This window comes from Cannabis sativa, chromosome 8 (assembly GCF_029168945.1).
Source record: "Cannabis sativa cultivar Pink pepper isolate KNU-18-1 chromosome 8, ASM2916894v1, whole genome shotgun sequence".
Taxonomy (NCBI): domain Eukaryota; kingdom Viridiplantae; phylum Streptophyta; class Magnoliopsida; order Rosales; family Cannabaceae; genus Cannabis; species Cannabis sativa.
The window spans coordinates 7,200,339-7,213,127 of record NC_083608.1 but is presented as its reverse complement, the minus strand read 5'-3'; the positions used below and the strand labels follow the sequence as shown (position 1 = coordinate 7,213,127).

Sequence of the window (12,789 nt, the reverse complement as noted above, 5' to 3'; positions counted from 1 at the left end):
AAACAACATAATTTTAGGTGATATATATTTTACTATAAATACTTTTTTGTCATATTTTATCTAAAAAAATACTCATATATGCATGTTGAAAAAATACACACACAACAAAATAAAAAAAAATTAAGGTAATGTGTTACATATTTTTTTTTTAATCTATTTTCACTTTTTTAGTGTTTCATATTTTATTTTTGTTAAAAAAAAATATTTATACGCATGCACATATGCATTAATCAACTATTCTACAAATTTTAAAATGTAATGAGCATAACCAAACTAAAACACACATACCTATAATTATGATTTAATTATAAGCGATTCTAACAGTTTCACTTTTTATTTATTCTGTATAATCTTTAAGCTTCTAATTATATTGTATGTATATATCAATATCAATAAATATATATATATATATATATATAAACATATAAAGGAGAGTTTCAAAAGGATGATGTGGCACTCTCAAATTAGTTTTTAGCTATTTAACTATTTTCTTAAAAAGATGGTATTATCTTCTTTTAATATTCTATTTTCTTTATTAAAATACAAAAGATGATAACAATTAATTAATAATAAGTAAGTTACAACACATAATTAGTTACCTAATAATTTAATAATAATTAATAGAGATTTTTTCTATTATAGACTAAAAATAGATGAAATTTACATTTATGACCCCAAAAAAGGAAATAAACAAAAATGGAAATTAAAAAGTTGGTAATTACAAAAATACCGGCTGAGAAAACGGAAACTCCATCTTCTTCGTGACCAGCCGCACCATTCTTCGTGACCCAGCCGTCCAACCCCAACAACCCAATCTCAACCATTTTTTTTCCAAAAACCAGCAAAATCAAATTCAATTCAAAATGTAGAACTCCTAGGAAACCAGCTGAATCCCGAAAATCCAAAATCAAAAACGAAAAGGAAAAAAAAAACCCAGGAAACCTCCATTGATGTACAAAAAAAACTCAAAAACAACAATCATTGAACAAAGAAATCGCGATCAGAGGAGAAGAACCGAGTAGAAGGAGAGCTGGAAATCAAAGAAACTCACCCATGATTGAATCAGAAGGAGAATTGAAGGTAAACAAATTTTTTCATGAACGTGAAAAAAAATTTTAGTGTAGATGAATAGAAATTTGATATTAATTGATGAAAACCGGATTAAATTGAAATAATAATGAAATATTGATGAAGCTGAGAAAAAAACAACAACGGTTTGCATGAAAATAAACATTAAGGCATATAAATAGTTGCTACAGTGTTTTATTCTGAAACTGTTGTTTACAAGTTGTTTTACAGTGGAATAATAGTTGTTTGGGATCTACAAACTGGAAAATATGAATCTATTGTTATTAATTACTGATCAGTTTTAAAATAGTTGTTTGATAGTTGATTTAACCTATATAAATAGTCGGCCAGCTGAAAGTGTTACATGCATAAGTTATTGGTGGAAAGAGTTGTTTATTGGTTGTTTTGGCAGATTAAAATATTTGTTTGCAACTACAAAAACTGAACCAAGTAAATAATTTACATTATTTCAGGAAACGGAACCATTACAAATATTGGTGCAGAGCAATGGGCATTGGGATGACAACAAAAACTATGTTGATTATGAATCAAGTGGAGAATTAATTTCGACCAAGTGCACTTTTGAGGAACTAATGAGAATAATGATGGAAGAACTCCAATGCAACCATGAATCAACACAACTACAACTGAAATATCAACTGAAGGAAGGAGGCCAACCACTACAAATCAAGGATGACAAAAGTCTGTTGTTCTACATAAAGCTATTAACGAAGGAGGTTGATTTCACAAGGTACCCATTGTGTGTGAACAAAACCAGTAACACGGCACCACCTAACCAAACAATGGTGTGGAACAATATGATCATGGAATCGTATGAGAACAACGCAGCACAGGAAGACTTGCAGCAACCTGGAAACAACACAGCAACAACTTCCAAGCAACAACTATCTGCGCAGACGATGGGATCTGGTGAAGTTGATACATTTTTCCTAGAAACAGGAACAGTGTCATCAGAATCAACCATACAACAACCAGAAAACAACAGAGAAAAAACTACAGCAGTAGATGAAGATTTCGACTTCACCGACTATGCAAAGCTTGTGGCTGCAGAAATGGTACAGCAACTAGAAAACAACCAGGAAGAAGAAGAGGAAGTGGACAACACAGAAATGATGATCATCAATGACAAACGACATGAAACAATAGAGAAGGGGCAAATTTACAAGGACAAAGAAACATTGATAAGTACACTATGCTACTTTGCAATCAAGAAGACATTTCAATACAAAGTAGTGAAATCTTGCACAAAAGAATACAACATAGTGTGTTTGGACACAAACTGCAAATGGAGTTTAAAGGCTACAAAACATGGAAACACAGAAACATTCATAATAAGGAGCTACGAAGAAGAACACACATGTGCAGTTACAATAAGATTTGGAGATCAACGACAAGCTACATCAAAGTTGATAGCAGATTTTGTAAAACCAAAATTCTTGAACACGAAAACAAAGTGCAGCCACTGCGTACATAAAGACAGAAATGAAAGACAAATACGGAATAAAGATGAATTACATGAAAGCATGGCGTAGTAAAGAGCGAGCACAAACCCAGCTACATGGAAATGCTAAAGAGTCGTACAATCTCTTGCCAAGATACCTGTACATGCTACAGAAAACAAATCCAGGTAAAAAAAATTTAAAAATTTTACTTTGAAAATATTTGTGAAAAAAAAGTTGTTTTTGCGTTGTTATTTCGTTGAGTACATGTTGTTTGACAAAATCCTGTTTGATTAAAATTCAGGAACATTAATAGACATAGAGAAAGATGATGATGACAGTTTCAAATATGCATTTGTTGCATTGAATGCTGCTATAAAAGGTTGGCCAAACTGCAAACCAATCATCGTGGTAGACGGTACATTCCTAAAGGCCGCGTATGGAGGCACGTTGCTCACTGCCAACACACAAGATGCAGAATCGAAAATTTTTCCACTAGCATACTGCATAGTTGATTCTGAGAACGATAAATCGTGGGAGTGGTTCTTAAAAAAAATAAAAGAAGCATTCGGGGTTCGAGAATGTCAATGCCTAATATCAGACAGACATGAAAGCATCATCAAAGCAACTAGGAAAGTGTTCCCTGAAATAACACATGGCTACTGCATCTTCCACCTCTTGTCGAACCTCAAAACAAAATTCAAAAAAAATGCAAAGCATTTCAGAGTGCCATTCTTTGCAGCTGCAAAAGCTTACACAGAAATGGAGTTTGAATTCCATATGAGGGAGCTAGACAACTTGGATAAGCGCATAAGACCGTACCTGGAGAAAATTGGCCATGAAAAATGGTCAAGGTATCATTCAGAAAACAACAGGTGAAAACTAATAAGAAGGATAAAATTAATGATATGTTCACATATTTAGAGCGTTGTATTTGCGTTGTTTTTGCGTTGCGTTTGAGTTTTTTTTCAAAAGTAGAACTATGACAGAAACTGTCCAAATTATAGGTACTCTACCATGACATCAAACATAGCTGAGGCACTGAACTCAGCAAATTTAGCAGCAAGGGAAACACCAGTGACAACATTAATGGAGTGCTTGAGGGCACAAATGCAAGAGTGGACATACAATAATAGAAAGGAGGCACAAAAATGCACAACAAGGCTGACACCATCATCTCAGAAAAAACTCATAAGGAACTATGTACAGTCATTGCGACTAACAGTAAGTTAAGATTATCGTTCGCATAAAGTAAAATAAAAACAGTTGTTTTTGCATAGTTTTTTGGTTGTTTTAAAGTTGGTTTAAAACATGCAGGTGAAACCAGCAAACCAGAACCTGTTTGAGGTGATAGATGAAGACAGAACAAGAATAGTAAACTTGAAGGAGAAGACGTGCACATGCAATAGATTTCAAAAAGATGAAATGCCATGTAACCATGCAGTCGCCGTCATGAAGGACTTGAACATAAACACATACAACTACTGTGCACAATACTACACATCAAAAGCATGGCTGCAAACATATGAAGAAACAGTATACCCAGTTGGAAACGTAAGAGAATGGGAACTTCCAGAATTTTTTGAAGACATCATAGTGTTGCCTCCAAAGGAGAGAATCAAGTCTGGAAGGCCGAGGAAAAGAAGAATGGCAGCAGCTTGGGAAACAAAGAAACAAAACAAGTGTGGCAAGTGTGGACAAAAGGGATATAACAAAAAGACCTGCAGAAGAATTACAGCATAGAAGTGGAAACAACTACACATCAACCAAAACACAACTATATTAAAACATTTAGAAAACAAATACTGCATATTACGATTGGTTGTTACATACATTTTTTTATTGTGATTTTTTATGTGGAGAGATATTGATAATAGGGAATTGGTAATTATCATTAATATACAAAAGAACATCAAATATTATAGTTAAATAATTAAATGAGTGTAAGAAGGTTGAAATTAATAAGAAGGAAAAATAAACTACATAAAGTGATTACAAATGCAATTTAGTTGTTTGTCAGATGGTTGTAATAAGGTTGTTAATAGTATGCTGTCATGACTAAGAGTAAATATAAAGATTAAAAATCCAAAAATATGAACAAATTAAAAACCAATTCCAATTAAGAAAAAAACATGATAGAAACAACAACTTGTCTATGATTATGAACATAATCTGGTAATAGAAAAAACAAAAGCTAGATAAAAAAAAGTAGTATTTCCAACAACAACCAATAGATAACTAAGACAAATTCTTCTTTGGACCCTTTGGAGGAGCCTCATCTTCACTATCAATAAAATCCACTTCTTTCATGCGAGCATACTTATAGAACAACACAGCAAGCCTATCACGGTGTTTCTCAACATCAAATATGGGAGGAATCGGTTTCATATCAATAAAGTATTCGGCGAACGATGCAACGAAACAACCACGATCAACCGCAAAACAACCAAAAAACAACGACGAGAAAAACTTAAAAAAGGAAAATAACATTACAAATTTTAAAAACATTTGAAAATAAAAAATAAAAACAACTTACTTCGAGGTTTGTTGAGGCAAACCATCAACCTTAACAACTTCGAAAGGGTCTAAACAAACCGGTTTTTTTTCCTTTTTGAACTCATCAAACAAAGCAAAAAAGTGGGGCAACAACACCGCAAATGGCTGACAAGCTTTGATAGCAGCACTATCTTTCATAGCAGTCGACAAGGAGTTGTACATGTACATACGCCTCTATATTCAATCGACCAAGAATCCAATGTGATTCAGTCTCCATATGGATGATAAAGAAAACATGATCGCACAAATGCCAAGGGGAACCACATAACATTTTTCTACCTCTTATATAATCAGCAATGGCATGTCAAGTGCTTATCAAAGAAAGATTTTTTTTCTGTGCAATAAATTTTTCATACAAAGCATGAATGGTTTTGAAGAATAAGCAATCGGTGGTTGTGAACTTAACCTTTGGCTCCTTTGCATACTTTCCTTTTTTGCGTAGATAGTAAAAAATGATGTCCAGATGCTAAACAATAAAAAATGAGAAATGTTCGAAAATCAGAAAATGAATTATATTTCAACAACTAAAAAACAACCAACAAACAACATGAAGAAAACTATAGACTGAAATTTTTGAAAAAAATCAAAAGAAAAAATAAATTAACTTACAGAATTAGTCAAACATTGGCCAGGATATGCAAGCTTGTGGAACCACATCTTGGTTGCAACATCTTCCACGCCAAAACGAAAAGGGGGAACAATCTTATCCTTACCCTTCAAGTAAACCTTCTCCTTGTCATGCCTAACATTTAAAAAAAAAAAGAAACATAAATAGTAAAGTAAAAAACAAAAAATACAAAAACACAACAAAAATGCTGAAAATAAACACTTACGGATCTTTCTTCGATCGGCGTCCTTCACCAAGCCACAAGTCAAAATCAATCTCGTCTTTATGTTCTACATCTTCACCAATCTTATCATCGAGAGGACACAACCCAGCCACATACTTAACAACTCCATAACCAGAACCATCTTTAGAACTAGAAATGGAAAAGTCATACTCCACAAACGGAGACGTCAGCGCTATGGGTTTCTTAGATTTCCTCTTGTCAACAAGAGGAGTTTCTTCAACGGGAATTGGGTCATCTTCAAGTTCAATGTTAGAATCAACATTGAGACCTGTTGCACCCATCTAATATATTTTTTCCACAAAAATGAAAGAAAATAGACAGTGTTAAACACAAAAAGTATGAAGAAACTAAAAAACAACCAAAAAAAAAATATACCTCAAAACAAACAAGACGACGATCCGTAACCTCAACATTTTCAGAAACTGAAATCTGTTTACAAGGATCACCACCAATTCCATCTGAAGACATCTGTTTATATATGGTATTAAAAAGGAATTAGAGCATGGTTAAAAAATAACAACCTTTACACAACCAAAAAACAACACAAAAGCAACATTACCATAATCTCAACTACTTTTACACCGGACTGAACAGTAGCCTCAACATCTATTTGAGTAGGGCCGTCATTGAAATCAACGAAATTCTTGATACAGAAAATAAAGGAAAAAGAAAATGGAAAAAAAGTGAAGTTATTTTTTGTGAAAGACTTCAACAACTAAAAAAAAACTACATAACAACTTAAAAACAAAATAAAAACAACAAGTAAAATAAGAAGACCAACAATAAATTGCGAACAACATAATCTATAAACACAGCCATATAAATAACATAATAAATACAAATAAATAGTCTGAAAAATAGTTGCAAATTTCTGAAAAATAAAACATAACAAGAGACATAACAATAACATAGAATTACAAGAGCACTACCTAAAACGGACTTACAACAAAATAAACCACACAAAGTAACTAAAACCTAGTTACATTGTCTACTTATCTACCTTCTCCTCACTATCAGTGGATTCATCATCACTGCCATTATCATTTTTTTCTTTTGAGTCAGAATCTTCATCGGCTTGACCATCCTTGTCTTCACCTTCACTACCCTCCCCTTCTTCATCACCCATAACATTCTCTTCTTCATTTTCATCAGTTTCTTCAGATTCATTTAAATCAAAATCTGCTTCATCACCACCTCCATCATCATCATTGGAAGAGTCACTGCCTTTTTCCTATATTGAAATTACAAATTAAATTAGTATAAAACAACTTAAAAAAAACCGAAAAACAACTATTGAAAAACTAAAATACCTTGGCATAGGAATCGGCAAAAACAGTAGAAAACTGTGTCTGCATTGAAGCCATCTGAGCACCAAAAGAAACAAACTGTGCAGACACAAACTCTTTCAACTCAACCAAATCAGATGAAATCTTCTGTTGGGAAGTATGCAACGAATCGATCTTGACCTCCAACCCATGAAATTTCTCAGAAAAGGCATCAAGCTTGACAGAAATGTCACTCTGAGCAACAGTTGGCTCTTCGGGAAGAGGAAGACTCTTGTAAGAGTTGTAGTCGGTGTCGAACTTGAAACTGCTCAGTTTCAAAGCTTTGAACTCACCAGCCGTGGGCCTCATATTTGAAAGTTGCAGCTGATCAAAAAACACCAAAATAAAAATTTCAATTATGAAGATTATTAATAATGAAAAACAACACAAAAATAACTACTAAAAAACCAAATTACAACAAACAGATATACCTTATCTTTGGAAACATCAAAGATAGTAGTCTTCAAAACTTTGAAAGTAGGTTGACTATTGCATGTCCACTGAGTGATCCTTGGAATACGAGAGCTTTCCTTTTGGCAGTACTTACCTTTCATGTACTTACAACACTCGTAGAACCAAACTTGAAGAACATGAGGACAACCAATCAAAGTGTAAAAAACACTCGGCCTCTTTCCCGAACTCCTTGCCTTCCTAACACCCTCAACCCAACTATCAAGCTTACCCTTCAATGAGGAAATAGTCAATTCAAAAGAACTCCGGCCCCAAGCAAATTCATTGTACCTCCCACTATCTACAACATCTAAAATAGACTTGGGTACATTTTTATGCTTAGTGCCACTAAGCAAGAACCACTCCACGAAATACAAAACTGCCAACTTCACAGCATCCTCATCAGAATCACCCCACCTCTTGGTGGTAAAACATTCCCTAACAGATTCCTTAGTGATAGAGGACGAAGTTGGCCAATATCTTTCACAAAGACTATTAACCTCTTGCTTAAAATCTAAGACACTACAGTCACCTTCACAGTCTAACCCAGTAATCAATGCAAATTCCTCAATGCTAAACCTAAGCCTAACACCGCGTATCATTACCCACAACTCAGCATCATTAGGTTGCTGAACCTCCCGGAGCAACAACCCATGAAACACTTGGGGTTGAACTTTAAAATCGGGAAGGTTAAGGAAATGACCAAAACAGGTTTTTGAAAACATTTCAAGCTGTACATCTGAAAGACAAGACTTAATGTTCTCTATCACCTGGAAAGTAGCAGTGGAAAAGGCTTTCGCAATGAATAGATTCTTCTGGTCATAAATATAATCCCATTCCTGTATCAATAGAAACAAAATAAATCAGGACAAAAACAAAAAAAACTAAAAAAAAAAACAGAAAACAAATAATAAAAATAATTTTTTTTTTTAAAAAAAAGGACACCTTAGGGGGATTTTTCTTTGGTAGGTCAAATCCTTCAACCTTCACTGAGGTCCTAGCATGGACCTACAAAAAAAAAAGAAATACAAAAGCAACAAATCTTAGATACAATAACAATGAATATATAAAAATGTAGTAACCAAATTACAACCAATAAAAAACCTAAAAACTACGTTTATGAAACCCTTACAGTATGATAAATGTAAGAGATAAATAACTTTCAAAAAAATACAGTAACAACACTGTCACAACTTAAAAAAAAAACAACTAAAATATTAACAACACTGTACAAGCTCGTTGTTATGAAATTTCGAAAATGGTAGTCGATAATAGTAGTGTGACAAACAACCGAGAAAAAACTGACAATAAACATATACAAAACTAAAGAATAAACAACACTGAAAGATCTTGTTGCAATTGAAATTAGTAAAATGCTTCTCAATACTAATAGTGTGTAAAACAACCGAAAACAAATTCACAATAAACATATAACCAACCAATGGGGAAAAGCAATTCAAAACTGTAACAAAATACGAATTGAACTGGGCAATTTTTCAACAACCAAACAACAACTGAATAAAAACAACAAAACAACATCAACCACAATACATGACAGAAATACATAAAGAACACCGAAAAAACATAAAAACATCCTAATAAACACCTAAACCAGTGACCTAAAAAGCTCATGTAAAAATTAACACAATAAAATGAAAGCAAGCAAATTTAAATTACCTTTGATTCAACTTTGGGCTTTTGGTCCTCACCATGCACTTCATCCTCAAAATCAGAATCTGAGGAAACCTAGAACAAAAAATGGGGAAAACTTTAAATCATCAAATGTAACACCACAAATAAAACAACCAGAAAAAAACTAAAGAAAAATTTAAAAACAACAAAGAGAAACTTACATCGCGTGCAGACTTGGAAATTTTTGCTCTCTTAGTCTTAGGAGCATCGGCTTTAACAGGAGGGGCTCTTTTCTTAGTGCCCGATGTCTCTGGAACATCAGCCACTAAATTTTTAGCAATTTTTTTTAACCCCATCTTAGGTTCGACTTTGGAAGTAACAGTTGGAGCCTTCTTCGATTTTTTAGAAACTTTCTTCGCCGGAGATGGTGATTTCGAACCACTTCTAGTGGTTGCCATTTATATAGAGAAAATATAGTGGAGGATGACAATGTAGGTTGAGGAAAACGTGGGTGAGGGCTTGGAGAAGGTGATCGTGGGAAGAAGAAATTGGTTAGGGCTTGATAATGGTGATCGTGGGAAGCTCGGTTTGAAGAGTGGAAGAATCAGATAAATGAAAAATTCAAAAAAAAAAATAAGAAAGGAGTTATGAGGTGGCGTGCGTGTACGTGTGTAAGGAAGAAGGGAAAAGGTAAAATTGTAATTATTAAACTTTTTGAAAAGTAAAATTGAAAAATGTAAAAGTTAAAAAAGTTTAAAAAACCGTGTATGGATAAAAATATAAAAAAGGTGTCAATTTTGACATGAGGTGTAAAAATCTCTAATTAATATGAATATGAACAATCTCTTAGCCCTAAATTATTTTTCTATCTCTTAATAATAATAATAACATAACAATAATAATGATATATTAATACAATTATAAATTGTAACTATCATCATCTTTTACTCTTTCTATCAATAATAATAATAATAATAATGGAGAATGATATAGGAGGCTGATGTGGTACTGCATATGAGCTTTTTTTATTATATATTTTTTTCTAATATCTTCATTTTTCTTATTATTTAGAATTTTTATTATTACATAAAAATAAAAGTTTGTAACAAAAAACAAACTATTTGTATTCTTTGTCTAACTCTTTTCATTTATGATTATATTAAGATTTCATTATTAAATATTAAAATTATTTGTATTGCTTCATTAAACAAATATTATTTATATTTATTCTATATTTAATTATTAAAACTATTCATATTCTTCCATTAAATAAAAAAAAAACTATTTGTATTCTTTGCATTGTTCTTAATAGTTTATGTTTATATATAATGTCCTATACTCAAGTTGAAGTTTTGTATCTACTCATAATTTTTAAGTTTTTGTTATGTTTTTTTTTTTGTCCTTTCTAATTTTGATGTTCTATGTTCATATTACATGACAATGACAATTCATTTGTTAAGATTATTATTTTTTATTGTTATTTCTAATTCTTAATGTTTTATTTTCAGATTATTTATGGTTATTCTCATTTACAAGTTTCTCCAACAGATATTTTGCAACAAAGCTATATGGTAATTTTTTATCTTGATTTCTAAAACTATCTTTACATGCATATGTATTTAGATTCAGTTTTAGTTCATTATGCACCTTATATATATATCTTATGTTGATTTTTTATTTTCATCATATTTCGCTCTTTGTATTAATATTTTCTCTTTGTTCATGGTTCCTAAATATGTATGGGTGTTATTTTTAATATTTAATTTCATTCGTTTATTTTGTTGTTTGTAACTCTATTTGTACGTGTATATGTATATATTCTATTATTAGTGATGACCTTCAATTAGTTTAATTCTTGCATATGCTTATCTTCTAAGAATATTTTATTTGATTTTTATATGATGAAGTGTGTGTATATTCTTTTAATCGCTTGAAGTAGATATTTTGTTGGTTGCTGTTTTTTTTTCTTAAGTCAATATATGACATTTTCATCATAGTTTTGAAATTATTAATAATAAAAAATACTTTATTATTGTGTGATTTGAGACATGGAGAAAAATATTTACAATATTTAGAAAATAAGGTGAGGTATATATAAATATATTTTTTGGTAATTTATGTTTTTAACTTATATCCTATTCTAACAATAATAAATAATAACATTTTGGTAAAAAAATATAAAAGTAACAGTAATAATTAATGGTAAGATAGAATAAAAAAGTAGAAAACTATAAAAAAAATTAAATATAAAAAAAATTGGTAAAAACATTTTTTTTTTTAACTTGATAGCTTATCCCTAGAAAAATAATATATATATAATTACAACCATAATAACTACATTTTTATGAAAAAAATTAGTTTATATATATGTAACATATAAGAATATCAATCATTAATATAAATTTATGAGTCATATTTCATTACAATAATTATCTTATACAGTATAAATTTATTATTAATATATGTGCATTCGTAAAAAGAAAAATACTTTATAAAAAATATTATTTAAATAAAATATATTTTAGAGACCAAAACGCAAATTTATTTTTAACTATATATTTCTTGAAGGAAAAAAATTTATTAGTGACCAATAACAATTATCTTTGATATTAATTTCATTTTATTATTTTATTTTTTTAATTAATATATGTATGTACTACAATATATATATATATATAAGGGTGACTATTCAATGGTTATATTTTTATTGTAACCATATGGTTACATTTTTCTTTAACCTGTAATAGCAGGTTACTAATAGGTAAACTTTCCTTTTTTAAATTTAATTAATTATAATTAACTATTATCTTAAAATAATTAATTAAATAGTAGACATTCCTTTTTTTAGAATTATTTAATTATAATTAACTATTTTCTTAAAATAATTAATTAAATATTTAACAAGACCTCTTTTAGCAATTTATATTTATATTTAAATCCTTACTTGAATTATTTTAATAATTAAGCCATTTGATTATAATATTTACAATAAAATTTATTTTTTTTACAAAAATTAAACTTCTTTTGACACAAATTAAAATTATCTTCTTATAATAAATTTTCAAATAATTATTTATTTGTAAATGATATTTAATTATTTTCTTACAATTATATGAAATAAGTATGAGGCCTCAAGTTAATCAATCGATAACAAGTGCAACCATTTTTTTTTCTAAAAAATCCTTCAACTTATTTCATTTTTTACTTTTTAAATATTTAAATAAAAAAATTAAATAATTAAGTGTAATAATTTAAATTATGAAATTATATGTGTATAATTTTAAATTATAAAAATTTTTGCTATAAAATTTTAAATAATTTAAGTATAAAAAAATAAATTGCTAAAAGATCCTTATATAGTAATAAATTGCAAAAAATTAATTAATAATTATAATTAATTTAATTTTAAAATATAATTAATCTTAATTAAAGTTTTATAAGGAAATA

The 12,789-nt window shown here is 30.1% G+C and overlaps 3 protein-coding genes across 3 annotated transcripts; 1 reads left to right on the top strand and 2 right to left on the bottom strand.

Moving 5' to 3' along the window:
* The first annotated feature begins 940 nt into the window (after window positions 1–940).
* LOC133030375 (uncharacterized) lies at window positions 941–4,271 on the top strand. Its single transcript, XM_061103107.1, has 6 exons — window positions 941–1,080; window positions 1,542–2,448; window positions 2,549–2,716; window positions 2,833–3,403; window positions 3,536–3,752; window positions 3,846–4,271. The coding sequence occupies exons 1-6, from the start codon at window positions 1,054–1,056 to the stop codon at window positions 4,269–4,271; spliced, it is 2,316 nt and encodes a 771-aa protein (XP_060959090.1). The 5' UTR covers window positions 941–1,053.
* Window positions 4,272–5,670: 1,399 nt separating this feature from the next.
* Window positions 5,671–6,403, bottom strand: LOC115719885 (uncharacterized). Its single transcript, XM_061102346.1, has 2 exons — window positions 6,311–6,403; window positions 5,671–6,216 (listed from the first exon to the last, which is right to left on the bottom strand). Exons 1-2 carry the CDS (start codon window positions 6,401–6,403, stop codon window positions 5,914–5,916), a joined length of 396 nt encoding a protein of 131 aa, XP_060958329.1. The 3' UTR covers window positions 5,671–5,913.
* Window positions 6,404–6,793: 390 nt separating this feature from the next.
* LOC133029038 (uncharacterized) lies at window positions 6,794–10,183 on the bottom strand. Its single transcript, XM_061102345.1, has 6 exons — window positions 9,564–10,183; window positions 9,388–9,456; window positions 8,656–8,718; window positions 7,692–8,549; window positions 7,246–7,584; window positions 6,794–7,166 (listed from the first exon to the last, which is right to left on the bottom strand). The coding sequence occupies exons 1-6, from the start codon at window positions 9,798–9,800 to the stop codon at window positions 6,924–6,926; spliced, it is 1,809 nt and encodes a 602-aa protein (XP_060958328.1). The 5' UTR covers window positions 9,801–10,183; the 3' UTR covers window positions 6,794–6,923.
* Between the last annotated feature and the right edge of the window lie 2,606 nt (window positions 10,184–12,789).

Coding starts and splice junctions, on each gene's coding strand:
- LOC133030375 (XM_061103107.1), top strand. CDS start 1,054: ATGATTGAATCAGAAGGAGAATTGAAG. Junction 2,717..2,832: donor GCTACAGAAAACAAATCCAG/GTAAAAAAAATT, acceptor ATTAAAATTCAG/GAACATTAATAGACATAGAG. Junction 3,404..3,535: donor TATCATTCAGAAAACAACAG/GTGAAAACTAAT, acceptor TCCAAATTATAG/GTACTCTACCATGACATCAA.
- LOC115719885 (XM_061102346.1), bottom strand. CDS start 6,403: ATGTCTTCAGATGGAATTGGTGGTGATCCTTGTAAACAGATTTCAGTT. Junction 6,217..6,310: donor GTCGTCTTGTTTGTTTTGAG/GTATATTTTTTT, acceptor AAAATATATTAG/ATGGGTGCAACAGGTCTCAA.
- LOC133029038 (XM_061102345.1), bottom strand. CDS start 9,800: ATGGCAACCACTAGAAGTGGTTCGAAATCACCATCTCCGGCGAAGAAA. Junction 8,719..9,387: donor AGCCCAAAGTTGAATCAAAG/GTAATTTAAATT, acceptor TTTTTTTTGTAG/GTCCATGCTAGGACCTCAGT. Junction 7,167..7,245: donor TTGCCGATTCCTATGCCAAG/GTATTTTAGTTT, acceptor ATTTCAATATAG/GAAAAAGGCAGTGACTCTTC.